This window comes from Cololabis saira, chromosome 5, assembly GCF_033807715.1.
Source record: "Cololabis saira isolate AMF1-May2022 chromosome 5, fColSai1.1, whole genome shotgun sequence".
Lineage (NCBI taxonomy): Eukaryota > Metazoa > Chordata > Actinopteri > Beloniformes > Belonidae > Cololabis > Cololabis saira.
In genome coordinates, this window is record NC_084591.1 from 26,748,842 (window position 1) to 26,765,520 (window position 16,679).

A 16,679-nucleotide genomic window follows, 5' to 3' on the forward strand; every position below is an offset into this window, starting at 1 on the left:
TATATAGGTTAAGTTGCAACCGAGCACTAAAAGCTCCAGTTAAAATAAAGAGGGAATAGTATGAATGAATGAATGAATTAATCTTTATTTCGGCTTGTACAGAACAAGATGAAAAGGAAGAGAAAAAAAAAAAAATCAACATTTCTTTTGCCGAAAAGGTGTAGGCTGAAGCCGTAGCTTATAGTGCCTACCCTTTTTTCTTTTGATCAGCAAAAAAATATGAGACATTATCTTTTACTCAGTGAAAACAAACAATACATAAAGAAGAAAAAAATAAATAAGTTAGACAAAATATAAAATTGACATTTCACATCCTAGAATGTTTTTGATAGTATACTTTATAATTATAGTGTTTTATATTTATTTACAATATTTTCTTTAAACAATTTCTTAAACTTGACGATAGAGCGACACATTTTTAGGTTGTTATTACAACTATTCCAAATTTCTTTTGCCTTAACTGATGTACATTTCTTTTTAATATTTGTTCTTGCTGTCGTCAACTCAAACATGAGTTTCCCCCTCAGGTCATAACAGGTTTCTTTTATCTGGAACAGGTCCTGAATGCAGTTTGGAAGCAGTTTCTGCTGGGCTTTAAAGGCAAATAAAACAGTTTTCTGCTCTACTATATCATGGAATTTTAAGATATTATATTTAATAAAAAGATTATTTGTTGGTTCATAATAGTCGGTTTTATTAATTATCCTTAACGCTCTTTTCTGTAATAGAAAAATAGGGTTTGTATTTGTTTTGTAGGTGTTACCCCATATCTCCACACAATAAGTCATGTATGGAACTATGAGTGAGTTATACATTAAAAACTGTGCTCTTTGACAGAAAAAATAATTTGTTTTATTTACTATTGCTAGGGTTTTAGACATTCTTGATTTTACACTATTTATGTGTGATTTCCAGCTAAGTTTATCATCAATTATTACCCCCAGGAACTTATTTTCATATACTCTTTCTATTTCCATACCACTAATTTTAATTGTTATATGATTATTTTTTTTTCTAGTGCCAAAAATTATGAACTTAGTTTTAGTTAGGTTTAATGATAACTTATTGATATCAAACCATGCCTTCACATTTTTCAGTTCTCCTTCCACCACATTCAGCAGCTGTTCCAAATTCTTCCCTGAACAATAAAGGTTTGTATCATCAGCAAACAAGACATAATTTATTATTTTAGACACTTTACAAATATCATTTATATATAATATGAACAATTTAGGACCTAGCACTGAACCTTGTGGGACACCGAAGGTGACTCTTTCTAGTTCTGATTTATCATTATTTAACTCAACATATTGAAATCTGTCATCAAGATAACTCTCTATCCATGAATTGGCAATCCCTCTAACACCATATCTCTCTAATTTATTTAATAAAAGTTTATGATCTATGGTGTCAAATGCTTTCTTCAGGTCAATAAACACCCCCACTGTATATTCCCCTTTCTCAATAGCAGTTGAAATTTCCTCTACTAGTTTCATCACAGCCATTGAGGTGGACCTGTTACCTCTGAACCCATATTGATTATTGCTCAGCAGATTGTGTTTTTCTATGAATTTATCAAGTCTATTGACAAACAATTTTTCTATTATTTTTGAGAATTGAGATAATAACGAAATTGGTCTGTAATTATTAAAAAGGTGTCTATCTCCGTTTTTGAAGATGGGTATTACTTTGGCGGTTTTCATTTTATTAGGGAAGATTCCAGTTTGAAATGATAGATTACATATATAGGTCAGTGGTTTTACTATGTTTACTATAATATTTTTAACTAAAGACATATCTATATCTGTCCAATCAGCAGACCTTTTATCTTTGAATTTATGCACAATATCAAGTATGTCTATTTCTTTAACTTCACTTATATAAATTGTATAATAATTTCGTTCAACTAGATCTACTAAGCCTTCCTTATTTGCCGGCTCCACAATCTCATTTGCCAGGTTATAACCCACATTTGAGAAGTATGTATTAAATTCATTGACTATTTCCTTTGGATTATTTACTGTTGTTTTTTTATCCTTCGTAAAATAATTGGGATAGTCTGCTTTGCCCTTACCTTTCCTAATTACACTATTTATTACCTTCCATGTCCCCTGTGTATTACTCCGATATTGTTGCAGTAATTTATAATAATGCTCTTTCTTCTGAATTCTTATAATTTTTAATAATTTATTTTTATAAGTTTTGTATCTATTTTCGGTTTCTTTCGTTCTATGTTTTAAAAAGTTTTTATATAATAGATTTTTCTTTTTGCATGCATTTTCAATCCCCCTTGTTATCCAGGGGTTATTTTTGTTCTTGGGCTTTGCAGCTTGTTTTCTTAAGGGACAGTTCTTGTCATAAAGGTCCAGTAATGTGGCTAGGAAAGCATCATATGCTTTGTTGGGGTTTTTGTTAACATAGACCTCCTGCCAGTCCTGCTCACTAAGGTCCACATTAAGGGCTGCAATAGTTTCCAGTGTTTTCAATCTTGAAAGGTTATAGATGTTTTGCTTGGGTTCTTTTTTGGCCTTGAAGAAATTATGTAAGATGGCAAAAACGGGAAGATGGTCACTGATATCATTCAACAGCAGTCCCCCTGTTATTTCAATATCAATTTCATTAGTAAATATATTATCTATCAAAGTTGCTGAGTCTATTGTGATTCTGGTTGGTTTTAGTATTATAGGAAAGAGGCTACTGCTATACATTTGATTTATAAAGTCTATTGTTTTATTATTTCCATGTGGATTTAGAATATCTATATTAAAATCCCCACAAACTATATTCACTTTGTTATTATTTATATTACTAAACATATCAGCTATTTTATTATTAAATCTATCTAAACAAGTACCAGGAGTTCTATATATGCAGCTGATCATTATATTTTTAGCTTTTTCGTTAATAGTATAGTATAAAAGTATGTCCCTACGCCCAATATAATTCTCCTAGAACTGTCTTTCTGCAATTATCATGCTGTTGCAGAGCCTGTATTAAAAGTACAAGTCTCAGTTTCCAACAACCTCTTGCATACATTTCAGCTGAAATCTCACCAGCTGATATTGAACTGGTTCACAGCGCCATCTGTAGGCATAACACAAGCAAAACACCAGCAGGTTCTCTTCCAGATCAATCCATTGGACTTTATTGCACTGTAAAAAAACAAGCAAAAAAACAAACGTAAAAAGAAAAAGAAAACAATGCATGCGGGACAGCACTGAAATAAATAGAAAAAAAATGTATACGCACACATTGTGTGTATATATACATACATATAAAGTCCAGTTCTGATCAAAAAAGGACATATACCATCAACAAGCTGCTCACAATACAAATTATGTACTGCTGTCAAACAAAGCCAGGAACCCCATCATTTCATTCTATTCCTGTTTAGTGTTTTCTTAAAATCACAGTTTTAAATGGATATAAGTATACATGAAAAAAAAAACACTTTTAAAGTCAGACTTTAAAATACAAAGGTAGCTTACGTTTTCTCTAAACGCCTATACATTATACCATTATAAGAATTTCAATCGCAGCTTTACAACTTGACAGCTGCATACATGGTTTTATAATAATCTGGACCAAAAAGTATATCACCGAACATTACCAGTTTCACAATGCCAGTAGTGTACCACATTTTCCACAAAAAACACAAAATAAATTAAAATCAGTGTTAACCCTGTTGATATTTAAAAGTAGCATTCAGACGCTTTTGAAGAAATTCTCCTCAATGACCTCAGTGAACCTCTCCTTCATCTGCTGACGGAAGCTGGAGTACCATTCCAACAGCCTTCTCCTCCTGTCCACCCTCTGCTCCTGGGTCATCTTTCTTTCCCTCTCCAGGATGACTGGTAGTTCTTTCCAGTCGCTGACAAAAATGAAGGGTGCTCCTGCAGCTTTTAGGAGTCGTAGCGGGGAGCTGGGCCCTGCTGCACAGTTCCCAGGTGTTAGTACATCCTCCACCACGGGCACTGAGCCGTAGGAGCAAGCCTCGTAGATACGGTAGCACTCTGTGTTGATGCCGACTGGGCAGAGAGTGAGCTCGCTCTGGGCCAGAGCTGTCTGGTAACGCTTCAAACTGTCAGCTGTTTCCTGAGGGAGCCACCTGGGGAAATGAGGGATAACATGCAAACAGATCAAGCCACCATATTAAAACTGCAAAATTTCTTCTAATGCTGACACTTTAAGACGATGTATACGTATCACACTTGTTTTGGCAAAAAAAATGAAATTCTACTTTTAGTCTCACAAATGTAGTAAAAGAACCAACACTAGCAAGAATACCGGTATTTCTATATTTTCCACATATGTTTTCCTCTAATAGGAGATTGGGTAACACCATTTAAATCAATGCTTAATACTGAAAAGTGACACATTCTATAAATGGACTAAAATATTATAAATAGAAGTGAAGGATGGTTCTAAGAACAGAGATTAATTACAGCACCAATGGAAAGTTTTAAATAAGCTGTTCTGGGGTAAAATTAGACCTAAACCTTTATCTTAGTGGAACACAATGCATGTCATAACAACTTATGTCTAAGATTTAGTGCTTGATCAGACTTCTTTACAGAATGAAAAGAAAATAATAACATCTGCTAATAACATCAAGCATTTAAATGTCCCGGAATATCCCAGAAAGAAACTGTTGTGTTAATGTGGCAGTCATGTATCATTTTAACCATTGTGTCCTCCCAAGTCTCAAGATCAGACTGACTCACTTAAATTTCACTGAACAAGCCATTAAAAACACATGTCCTCCTAATAAAGTTGTGTTATTTAAAGTATACATAAGTAGGCAACTTTTCTTACAAATAATATTAAAAATGTCAAGTGAAAAGATGGGAGAGAGGTTAACACCTCTGTGAAAGCTTTTATAAAACAGGAGATTTCATTAAAAGTTACAGAAAAATTAAAGTCAAATTTAAATTTGACTTGTGGAAAGCACAATTAACACGTAATGGCTTACACATCTTTTGAAGCAACAAGGAATCAGCTGCCATTCTATCTGAAGGGAGGTCTTGCTTCTTTCAGCAAAACAATTACCAAGGTACATTTGATATAAGATTTGTACAAAAATGATTTGATATATTCTCACAGCAATACTTTAAAATTAAATACAAGGTTTTTATTATTTGCAAATCATTTAGGAGTCACCTGGGAAATGGAATATTGATGGTTCAATCCCTGGCACTCTCAGTTTGGCAGTATAAAATATAACTGCCCTCTATTTAAGTAATCAGATCCTCTTTTTATTTACATTTAACACAATGCTCCAACCCTGAGACTAGTTGTCTAGGTAACATCATGGCTCGTCCATAAATCTATAAAATAGTGAGCAAAGACTTACTTATCCCTGGCAGTGGTGATGCATTCCTTATCTAAGCCAGATTGTTTCAGCACCTGCATCAGTATTTCTCTGGAGGAATTTTTGTAAACAGTCCCCAAAAAGTTGCAGAGGTATGGTCGGTTGGAAGTTATCAGCTGTGTATTAGGCCTGATCATAGGGAACTGCCTGTATCTGCACAGAGACAAAACAACACAGTGGTGTATTAGACAGTGTTTTACATTTTAAAAATTCTCACACACCTACATTCTATGTATATAGTTGTATAACTGTTTAGCCCTAAGGACACACACACACACATGCATAAGACCAAGAAGACAGGGCATACGTGGCAACACCAAGAGGCCACTGGTAGACATCCTTGTCGTTGACCCATGGGCTGTCGTATACCAGGAACAGTAAGTCTACAAATCCACCATTTCTCTTTAAATGTGGGGCGATCCAGTCATTGTTGCATTGCTCATTACCCAGCAGGACCACAGCCACATGAGACACTGTGTGGGACTGGACCAGAGCTTGGACATGCTCCAGCCACCGTGTGGAGTAAGTGACCTTCTGCTGCTCACGGCCATTGAGAACCAGAACCAGGCTGTTCATTTCCAGAGGAACATGACCCTGGACCACAGCAGGACCAGTGTAGAAGCTAAAGAGACAGATGAAAGCAAGAAGTGGGATATCAGAGTCAACTAATAGTCCCTATATATATATATATATATATATATATATATATACACAGTATATCTCAAAAGTGAGTACACCCTTTAGATTTTTGCAAATATTCTGTCATATCTTTTCAGGGGATAACACTATCTTAATGAAACTTTGATATAACTTAAAGTAGTCAGTGTGCTGCTTGAATAACAGTATAGATTTATTGTCCTTTGAAAATTACTCAGTACACAGCTGTTAATGTCTAAACAGCTGGCAACAAAAGTGAGTACACCCCATAGTGAACATGTCCTAATTGTGCCCAATGATGTTGTTTTCCCGCCCTGGTGTCATGCGACTCGTTAGTGTTACAAGGATTCAGGTGTAAATGATAAGCAAGGCTGTTAAATTTGGTGTTTTGGGCACAATTCTCTCTGAATGCTGGACAACATGGCACCTCATGGCAAGGAACTCTCTGAGCAGCTGAAAAAAAGGATTATTGCGCTTCACAAAGATGGCCTTGGCTATAAGAAGATTGCCAACACTATGAAAATGAGTTGCAGCACAGCTAAGATCATACAGCGGTTTTCCAGGACAGGTTCCACTCGGAACAGGCCTCGCCAGGGTCGACCAAAGAAGTTGAGTCCACGTGCTCAGCGTCATATCCAGAGGTTGGTTTCCAAAAATAGACGTGCGAGTGCTTCCAGCATTGCTGCAGAGGTTGCAGGAGTGGGATGTCAGCCTGTCAGTGCCCAGACCATACGCCGCACACTGCATCAAATCGGTTTGTATGGCCGTCGCCCCAGACAGAAGCCTCTTCTGAAACCGATGCATGAGAAAGCCCGCAAACAGTTCGCTGAAGACAATGAATCCAAGAACATGAGTTACTGGAACCATGTCCTGTGGTCTGATGAGACCAAAATAAACCTGTTTGGGTCGTGGGTCCGGCGTGTGTGGCGGCACCCTGGTGAGGAGTACCAAGACAAATGTGTTTTGCCTACAGTCAAGCATGGTGGTGGCAGCATCATGGTCTGGGGCTGCATGAGTGCTGCCGGCACTGGGGAACTGCATTTCATTGAGGGACACATGAATTCCAATATATACTGTGACATCCTGCAGCAGAGCATGATCCCCTCTCTTCGGGAACTGGGCCGTAGGGCAGTTTCCCCAACCTGATAATGACCCTAAACACAAGTCCAAGATGACAACGGCCTTGCTGAAGAAGTTGAAGGTTAAGGTGATGGACTGGCCAAGTTTGTCTCCAGACCTAAACCCAATTGAGCACATGTGGGGCATCCTCAAGAGGAAGGTGGAGGAGTGTAAGGTGTCCAACATCTGTACGCTCCATGATGTCGTGATGGAGGAGTGGAAGAAGATTCCAGAAGCAACCTGTGCAGCTCTGGTGAATTCCATGCCCAGGAGGATTAAAGCAGTGCTAGATAGCAATGGTGGTCACACAAAATATTGACATTTGGGCACAATTTAGACATGTTCACTATGGGGTGTACTCACTTTTGTTGCCAGCTGTTTAGACATTAACAGCTGTGTACTGAGTAATTTTCAATGGACAATAAATCTATACTCTTATTCAAGCAGCACACTGACTACTTTAAGTTATATCAAAGTTTCAGTAGGATAATGTTATCCCCTGAAAAGATATGACAGAATATTTGCAAAAATCTAAAGGGTGTACTCACTTTTGAGATATACTGTATATAAATAAATAAATAAATATGTGTAGTCTGTGAAATCTCATAGACAAGACTAAATGTTTGCACTTTACATTACAAACATTACATCCGTAATTTGTTACCTAAAATCAATCTTTCCTGACTGCAGCTCTCCTTCTCTCCATTGTGCTACTTTGTCAGTTGGGTTGAGAGGTCCTTCCAGAATATGTTCCCAAAGATAAAGACCTAAGGAGAAAATAAAGGTTTAGTGCCCTTTACTAATAAAGTTAAACTTTGTGAACTATGCAATATTTCTACCTTTTAATCTTGGCTGTCAAAATAACAGATTTTCCCGCAAATTATTTTAGCCAAAATAATTAGCAGCAAAGGAATGTTGAATATGTCAATAATTAGGCTATCAATAAAATTATTCTTTGTTTATTATGTTTTTTCCACTTTTTTGGCAAACAAACTCATCCAAAATATAAAAGTAGGAAGCAAATTGGTAGACAACAAATACATTTGAATACAATTTGTAATTTAATGAGAAATGCATCTAAATTCAACCTAATTCCAAATTATGAAAAAACGTTGTCCAACCAGTCAATGGTTGTGTCTACTTTGTGAAGCTGTAAAAAATGTGTTTACGATAACAGTAAAGACCAGGGGCCTCATTTATAAAAGAGTGCGTAGGATTCATACTAAAAGTGTATGTGCGCTCAAAAGCCGAAAATGGCGTGCGCACAAAAAAAATCCTGATTTATAAAACCGTGTGTATTGATGTAAATCACAGTCCACCTGGAAGGTTGTGCAGGTGAATTCGCCTCATACCCCACCCTCTACTCGCCCACTTTCTACCATGAATGGTCAATGCAAACTACTTCATGACTGTGTTTGCATATAAATGAGCCTGCTGATCATGCGCAGCGCCTGCCTGCAGCCTGTTTCCTAAACTGCTGTGCGCCAGGATGAATGAGACGTGTCGAGCCAGGCCACCGTGCCACTAAATTTGTCAGAACCATGTTTGAGTCACAAATGACTTGTACATTTATTGAATGCGAATTTTTACGGTTCACATAGACAAATTAATTTTCGCTCGGGGCCCTTATAGCAATGTGAGTGCAGGTCGACCCGCCGATTCTGGCGGGTCGGTCTGTCTAACACTGGACCCAGTTCAGTACATAGATCCAAGAGCACTGCTCTAGGGAATCGAAATCGGTTTATTCATGGGCCAGGAAATCTTCATGGTCCCTAAATACTCTCTCCATCCTGATCCTACCATTTACGTGATCTTCAAGCAGTGCCAGCCCATCCATTGTGCAGAATTACGCACGGCTGTCACTACGCAATTTATATTCTTACTCAGCAACTAGACTGATTGTTACACACCTTGTCACGAGAAATAATCAATCTGGTGCATTTCACCACTCCATACCATTTGAAGATGGAAGTATGATATATGAACGTAGTACCTACTGCAAATACCTGCGTAATGGCTCACTTACGGAACACATAGATCTATAACACTGCCGGCTTGGGTGTACATGGATCTATAAGTCTGATATGTGATGACATTAAAAGTATGACATGAATCTGGCTTCATTTCACCACCTCACCGTCTGCGTCGCCAGTTCCCCATATCTTCAAAATGTTTGTTTATTATTGTTTCTTTGTTTTTTTAAATATTTTAAGTAAATCTAGAAGCTGTCTACTCTTACTCTTACCCCCCCTGTAAAACTGCCATCCCCCCTTTCCATCCCTTATGTCATTTCATCAATGAATGTGGTTTTACTGCTATTTCAACATTTAGAGTCATCACCAGAAAAATAACACCAGAAAAATAACTTATTTGACAATTTTCACCTGTTTCAAGTACATTTTCACTTGAAATAAGTAGGAAAATCTGCAAGTGGGACAAGCTTTATCTTCTTATTACAAGCAAAAAAATCTTGTTCCACTGGCAGATTTTTCTACTTATTTCAAGTGAAAATCTACTTGAAACAGGTGAAAATTGTTGTTTTTTCCAGTGAGTCTTGTGTTAAGTGTAATGAGATTGTTTTACTAAAATGAGACATTTTAACTAGAAATAAGACAAATATTATTGTTAAGATTTTGAGTTTTTGCAGTGATCCATTTTACTTATCCTATGAAGGACAGAGGCATATTGATAAGTTCAGAAAACTGTTTTTAAATTTTTGTGTTTTGATGTATTTGATGTAAGCCCAGTGGATATTTAAAGCTTACAGAAGGCTGCATTTAACTGCTGCTATGTCATTCCTGCAGTATTTCTGCAGGTGTTTTGGTCAGTGCTATTATTTGTAATCAGCACAAATTATCTGTCCCCATATGATAAAATCCACCGTCCCCCCTGATTTTATTTTACAACTCGAGTACTGTTTATAACAGATACAAAAATCAGATATGGGTCACTTAGATAACTAATATATTAGAATATATAATATATTGAATCAATATTGGTCCTTAAAAATAACATCAGATGGCACATAGTTATTATATTATTTTGGGGTAAAATTATTTATGCATTCCTGGCCATATTTTACATTTTCAAAAAGCCAAGCAAAGAAACTCACTCTATCAAGACAAAAATGACATAATTACTCATTATACAAAGACTTACCTATGGCAGCCTTCCCCCAGATTTGGACCTTGTATCTTTTGGGTGTATTTTTGTCAATTTTACTCATGTGCTGTTTGAAGGCCTCTCTCCTTCTGTTCAGGGCAGAATTGTACTCAACCTCTTCATCCTCCCACGGATTCCAGTCATCTGCCAGAAACGGAGCCGCGCCATCTTTGACACTTCCTGCAAACATAACAGTTTTTCTTCAGTCTTTTTTTTTTTTTAAACAATATAGTCCCAAAAACCAAGAAACGTTTACTACTTCGAGATATTTTTTTGGGATTCCCTCCTACAGCCGAAACTGGGACACGGTTGAGCAGTAATACATTACCCGGTGGTAGCCCGCTCTCCTTCTTCACAACCCTGTGGACGCGGGAGATTACTTTGTTGCTGAAAAATACATTATATGCGGCGTAGAGTGAAAAAGCCACATATGCAAAAATAATAAAGAGAAAGAGTTTTCTTTTGGGTATTTTCATGTTTGTGGTCTCCGCTCAGGTTACCATTGTGTAGCTCATCTCATAGTAGCGGAGGAGGACCCGTGTTTACATCACAAGGACCTCCGCTTATAGGTAACCGAGAAATATGCCTGTCACAATTAAGCTATTTTACCATTTGGAGATACCAGAATTTTTAAAGTGTAAAAATGTAAGGTAAAAATATCTTAATAAATTTACTGATATGTCTGATAAAATTATAATTTAAACAACAAAAACACACAGACCGAGAGACTTATGTAAACAGGAACCTTATAAAGTTAGTCCGAGTTTCTGGTAAGGCAAGTGTGAGTGGTGCGCGGAGGACGGTGCACGCATAAAGGTCGTGTCCCCAGCTGCGGGGTAGAGGTTTCTGATTTTGAGCAGAAATGATGTTCCCGGTCGTTCGAAGTGGGGTTCTTTCCCCGGGATACCAAGCCACCAAACATGCCGTTAACAGCCTGTCGTTCACCGGCGCCAAGCAGCTGCTGCCCGCGACAGGTAAGGCCTGGATTCAGCGTGTGATGTAACAATAAAACCTGGCGTACTGGCGCTATTCAACCTTCAAAGTCATTTATTTAATAATCGCATGTATTATAAATGTGTACGCGATATTTCTAAACTGATATTTCACAATAACTTTAATAGGGTCGTAGGAGGCCGGTGTGCTCTGATTAGATTCACCAGAAACTACTATGAGAGATGTAAATAAAGAGCTGGAGCTCGTTTCGGTTGAAGACATAAGCCAAAACACTGCTGTACAATCTGTTAAAAACGCGTCACATACCCCCACCCCGTGGAAATGCAGTCGTAAACAGATCAATGGTGACAGGATTTAAGTTTAATATTAAATATTTTCTTTTCATTCTAGGCTAAAAGTCATGTAGCGTATCAATTCATATTAATTCAGTAGAAATTGAGGATTACATCTGGACTGTAACATTTTGAAGGATAGTTGTGGACAATATTTTTTTTTTTTTTTTTTTATTTAACCTTTATTTCACCAGGAAACAAAAACTCGTTGAGATTAAAAATCTCTTTTACAAGAGGGTCCTGGCCAAGACAGGCAGCAACACAGTAACATGACATATGACACGACGCATAACAAAACAAAACACTGTTGACATTACTCATAGCATTTGCAGGCAGAATTGGACATTTCAAGATCTGTCAGGAGCGATTTAAAAGCATTAAGTGAGACCAGCTCTCTGAGATTCAAGGTGTTTTGCAGCTGGTTCCACCGTTCCACCGCAGCTGGAGGAAGGCGCAGCATACCTGAAGGCCTTCTTTCCCAGCTCGGTATGCACTTGACTATAGGGACAGATAGTAGCAGACGCTCCTGAGAACGTAGATGGTAGCCTCCTGATTCTTTACGGTCAATGTATGACTTTAAATATATTGGAATCAGACCAAGTATAGCCTTGTAGATTTATGTACATTTACAAAAAAAAGAAGAAGCTACGATACAAAAACTACATATTTCTCAGTATACATGCCTATTTACTCTCATGTGTTTATGTCTTGTGTCTGTGCAGCTCCTGCAGGAACCCGTCTCGCCCATACAGACATCAAAATTCCAGATTTTTCAGACTATCGCCGGCCTGACGTTTTAGACCCCCACAAGTCCTCCCAAGAGAGCAGTGAGGGAAGAAGGACATTCTCCTACCTGGTGACTGGAACGTCGGCTGTAGTTGGCATCTATGCAGCCAAGACGGTGGTCACCCAGTTCGTCTCCTCCATGAGTGCATCAGCTGATGTCCTGGCCCTATCCAAGATAGAAGTCAAGCTGGGTGACATCCCTGAAGGGAAAAACATGACCTTCAAGTGGAGAGGAAAGCCCTTATTCGTCCGGCACCGCACAGAGAAGGAAATCGCCACAGAGATGGCGGTGAATGTTGGAGAGTTGCGAGACCCCGAGCATGACAAGGATAGAGTGCAAAATCCTAAGTGGGTCATCGTTCTCGGGGTGTGCACCCACCTGGGTTGTGTGCCCATAGCTAATGCCGGAGACTACGGAGGCTACTACTGCCCATGCCATGGCTCCCACTATGATGCTTCAGGAAGAATAAGAAAGGGACCAGCCCCCCTAAACCTGGAGGTTCCTTACTACGAGTTCCCCGATGAAGAAACAGTCATCGTGGGATAAATGGAGAAGCTCTATCGATTCTACCCTCCCTCTAATACATTTAGCTTTTTAAGATATTTTAGTTCCGGGAGGGCACATTATATAGGCCTTTTAATAGAAATGTATTTAAGGCTGTGCAATTGAATTAATGGGTCCTTTCAATCCTAAGTAAGTTTTTGTCCTTTCTTAGCTGATATTGATTTCTTTGAGTCATTGCTACTGCACCACAGATATTAATAAAGTACATATCCCATCCTTATTTATTTTTCTCATTCCTTTCTGCCTTCAGAAATTAGTATTTTGTGGGTAAAACCAACTTTCAAAGTTGAAGTGCTTTACAGAAAAATAGGGCTAACTGATGCCAGGGGAAAATGCATTTGAAAATGTCATTTCAAAATACGACAAAGGGCTTCAAACAGAACCATAACAGACAAAGGTGAAACCTGAAACTAAAAATTTTGAATGAGCCCTAAAGTAAACCAGTCTGGGATTTGGGGGGTGTGAAATCTGTCAAGATCTATAAGTGGAATATTTTTTAAAGTTTATAGAGATAAACCTGTGACCAAAGAGTAGAACAGAATAAAAACAGGAGACTTAACATGGTGGAGCCCATTAGTTATATGATTAACAGTGTAAACGCAGAGATGGATTTATCCAGAGAACTGAAAAAAAAGTCACATGAAACAGTGATTTCCACTTTTATGTATTTATTTATTACAATGTACTCCACACAAAGTCGCACAGCAATGCAACACAGGCTGATACTTAATTTACATCACAACATACAATAGCAATTTGGCTCATTCAGTCCACAATTGTATTGATGTAAATGTGACTGTAGACTAAGATGCAATTACACTTTTCTGTAGCTGCACCACTCAATCAGGTGTTAAATAAATTAACTTTCATTGCAAATGTCATCTTATTAATGCATTAAAAGACAAAATAATTCCTACAACTGAAAAGTGCACTTCCTTTGTGAGTAAAGACATACAGCTCCCTTATTAAAGGGGACGATTGTGCTTGCAAACATATGATTGAGTTTCTGAAGTGATTGCCAACAAGGACTCTTGCGATAAAACAACTTTTTTTTTAGGGGTTCCTAGATGTGAAAATTGTATGTTTCATTAAGCAGTTTAGATTTGCGGGACACTATGACTTTGCAAACACAATTGGAGTAGATATGTCCAGTCTCCACATCTTTATGCGGACCCCACTTCACATCTTGCATTTCAGAAGTGGGGGGCACAAAGCTTAGAGTACAGATGCAGACTCCATCCCCTTAAACAAGCTATCATGATCAGAGGTTGTAGGGGCTGTTGTAGTGTATCCCTGTGGTACTCTGATAAAAATTAAAAAAAAAAAGACATTTGATGAAAACTTCGGGATTTGTGTCAGTTTTTGAAGAGACCATAAAACTCCCTTTACATTTTTCAGGAGAAAACTGGATCACAGGCTCAGAAAAGCAGTTCAGTTTTTCTCTTAAGACTCCATTCTCCTGAGCACTTGACCCCTTGAGGCTCATTACTTAGTCGTGAAGCAGACACTAGTCCACGTAGTGCACCTCTGCCTGGAGCTCCTTGGTGACATAGCTGAGAAGAGCAGCGGTAAGCTGCTGCTTCAGCGTGGCATTACCCATCACCAGAGCTGTTAGCTGAGCCACGTCTGTCCACTGAATGTCTCCCATGATGGCTATGAGATCCTCATAAAGCTTATTCTGCTGCTCAGGGTTGAGCTCCATTATGATCTGAGGCAGCGGTTTGAACTGTCCACTGGTCAGCCAGCAGCCAAGGAGGCCTCCCACCGCTCCACCTACAAGGGAAGATATTATTTAGACTTGTGAAATGGAGAAAAAGTTTTGATTAGATTCGACAAGATTTCCACAAATATTTTTACACTCACCCACTGCAATACCAAGAGGTCCTCCAACCAAGCCGCCTGCAAAGGCCAGACCCCCGGCTGCTGCGGCTCCCTTACCAGAGCCCGTCACTGTGCACTTAATCTGCTGATTGGCAGATAACTCGCAGCATAGCTTCATAATGTCATTAATGCGATGACCCATGCTGTGAATCAGAGGAAACATTTAGACAGGACCATTGGTATGTGTATCAGCAGTCTTGAACAATGAATAATAAAATCAGTAGATTACCATTAACTAGTGGATCAGTTTCTCTGACAAGACACCTGAATCTCCCAAGATAATGTCATAGATTCTATTCATGTTATGTCCAAAAACTACACTGGTCATGGAATATAAATAAATATATATATATATATATATATATATATATATATATATATATGTATATATATATATACATATATATATGAGTAAATAAAAATGAACACTATGGAGTTTTAGACCGAGTTTGATCTGTTTGAGGAAACTTTGTCAATATAAGGTTCATGGCAAAGTAGCCAAATAGAATTGCATTAGAACTCATTAGTGCACCAAATAAAACTACTAAAGAAAAACAGCAAACTTTCATTTGGCTTAGTAAAATACATACTTACAAACTGCAATAGTTCAAATAGTATTACTAGATGTGACAAGCACAAAGAAGTTAAAAAAAGAAACAATGAACCATTATCCTTCACTTTTCATGGATTGTCAATGAATAGTAACACTTAAAAAGCCATAAAAAGTTTGAAATACTACAAAATACTCCATATTTGTTGCTTTATTGGTTTAATTTTTTAAGCAGGGCCTATTAAATAATAAATGTAAGAGAATAAAAAGATCTGACTATTTGAAAGCAAAAACTCACTGATAACATTTTTCAGGCTTGAAGCTCTTCCGTAGTGTATTAAAAAACTCAGATGCAAGTAATCGTGAGTCTTAAAAAGGAACTGAAATGTGTTTAAATTTGGCAATCTCATTCATTTAAAAAAAGAAGCTAAAAGTAACTTTACAAGAGTATTTATTATTGTTTTCCCACGCCAACTGATCTCGTGAAATTAGTACAAATTTGCAAGAGGTAAGGTGTACCCCACCATTTCTCTTTTTCTCTTTCTTTTTAAGACGATAAATTCCTCGCATTAATTGGAAGGATTGTCACTGCAACTCTTCTTTTAAATAAATAGTAACTTAGCCATAATTAAAAAATGAAAGGAATCAGACTGACACTGACAGTCACAAAAAAATAAATAAAAAGGGATGGGATTCAGCCTGCTTCTCATATTAAAATGCCACACAGCAAAACATATCAGTATAGTTTCTTCAATGTATAATGTACATAAACGTATAATTCCTGTTGTTATTACCGCTAAAGCCCGTATTGCATCAGAAAGTGTCCACAAGGCAACATTTTACATTGTGTTGCTTTTTTCTACAAAATGTATCTGTTCGAGTTGAACCACAGCTTGCCGCGATTATCGCAATAACATGTATTTACATACCTTACTTAATAATGAAATCTTCATCAACTTTCCCTGATCCTTTATTTTATAATTTTCTTAGAAGCGCTGTTTTGTCTCATGACCACGATTTCTGAGCTTGTTATCATGTCGCACTGCCTGATGGGAACAACTGCAGTGCTGCGTTCAAGGAAATCCGACATTACGGTGCCACGGATCTATGTGGTGCTTTTATTACGCAACCTCCAAAAGATGAACTTTTTTGGTGGCACTGCATCCAGGAGTCGCCTAAGTGTGTACTTTTTGTTTGCTGTTTCAGAAAATATGAAGTTTAAACAGCTGGTTCAGTCATTTGTCATAAGATATTGTTTTTCCTTTTCCTTATACATGCATTCCGTGATTTTACATTTCCTCT

General features: G+C 37.6%; 3 protein-coding genes across 4 annotated transcripts; 1 reads left to right on the forward strand and 2 right to left on the reverse strand.

The window, feature by feature from the left end:
• Positions 1-3,117: 3,117 nt before the first annotated feature.
• On the reverse strand, positions 3,118-10,848 carry rxylt1 (ribitol xylosyltransferase 1). The gene is made up of 6 exons (XM_061722551.1): positions 10,638-10,848; positions 10,307-10,489; positions 7,812-7,914; positions 5,679-5,993; positions 5,354-5,524; positions 3,118-4,108 (listed from the first exon to the last, which is right to left on the reverse strand). Exons 1-6 carry the CDS (start codon positions 10,783-10,785, stop codon positions 3,706-3,708), a joined length of 1,323 nt encoding a protein of 440 aa, XP_061578535.1. The 5' UTR covers positions 10,786-10,848; the 3' UTR covers positions 3,118-3,705.
• A 224-nt stretch (positions 10,849-11,072) lies between these two features.
• Positions 11,073-13,166, forward strand: LOC133443990 (cytochrome b-c1 complex subunit Rieske, mitochondrial-like). Its single transcript, XM_061721395.1, has 2 exons — positions 11,073-11,283; positions 12,318-13,166. Exons 1-2 carry the CDS (start codon positions 11,172-11,174, stop codon positions 12,926-12,928), a joined length of 723 nt encoding a protein of 240 aa, XP_061577379.1. The 5' UTR covers positions 11,073-11,171; the 3' UTR covers positions 12,929-13,166.
• A 437-nt stretch (positions 13,167-13,603) lies between these two features.
• Positions 13,604-16,449, reverse strand: zgc:112052 (protein C19orf12 homolog). 2 transcript variants are annotated; one of them, XM_061721396.1, is made up of 3 exons: positions 16,307-16,449; positions 14,810-14,970; positions 13,604-14,719 (listed from the first exon to the last, which is right to left on the reverse strand). In XM_061721396.1, the coding sequence occupies exons 2-3, from the start codon at positions 14,967-14,969 to the stop codon at positions 14,454-14,456; spliced, it is 426 nt and encodes a 141-aa protein (XP_061577380.1). In that variant the 5' UTR covers position 14,970; positions 16,307-16,449; the 3' UTR covers positions 13,604-14,453. The 2 variants fall into 2 exon arrangements, with proteins under 2 accessions (XP_061577380.1, XP_061577381.1); XM_061721397.1 differs by having other exon boundaries at positions 16,312-16,447.
• Positions 16,450-16,679: the final 230 nt, after the last annotated feature.

What these genes read in the sequence shown, in the direction of transcription:
- rxylt1 (XM_061722551.1), bottom strand. Translation starts at nt 10,785, where the DNA reads ATGAAAATACCCAAAAGAAAACTCTTTCTCTTTATTATTTTTGCATAT. An exon ending in GGAGAGCGGGCTACCACCGG is followed by an intron (nt 10,490 to 10,637) that starts GTAATGTATTAC and finishes TTATGTTTGCAG; the next exon opens with GAAGTGTCAAAGATGGCGCG. An exon ending in TCAGGAAAGATTGATTTTAG is followed by an intron (nt 5,994 to 7,811) that starts GTAACAAATTAC and finishes CTGTCTCTTTAG; the next exon opens with CTTCTACACTGGTCCTGCTG.
- LOC133443990 (XM_061721395.1), top strand. Translation starts at nt 11,172, where the DNA reads ATGATGTTCCCGGTCGTTCGAAGTGGGGTTCTTTCCCCGGGATACCAA. An exon ending in GCAGCTGCTGCCCGCGACAG is followed by an intron (nt 11,284 to 12,317) that starts GTAAGGCCTGGA and finishes GTGTCTGTGCAG; the next exon opens with CTCCTGCAGGAACCCGTCTC.
- zgc:112052 (XM_061721396.1), bottom strand. Translation starts at nt 14,969, where the DNA reads ATGGGTCATCGCATTAATGACATTATGAAGCTATGCTGCGAGTTATCT. An exon ending in ACCTCTTGGTATTGCAGTGG is followed by an intron (nt 14,720 to 14,809) that starts GTGAGTGTAAAA and finishes CTTCCCTTGTAG; the next exon opens with GTGGAGCGGTGGGAGGCCTC.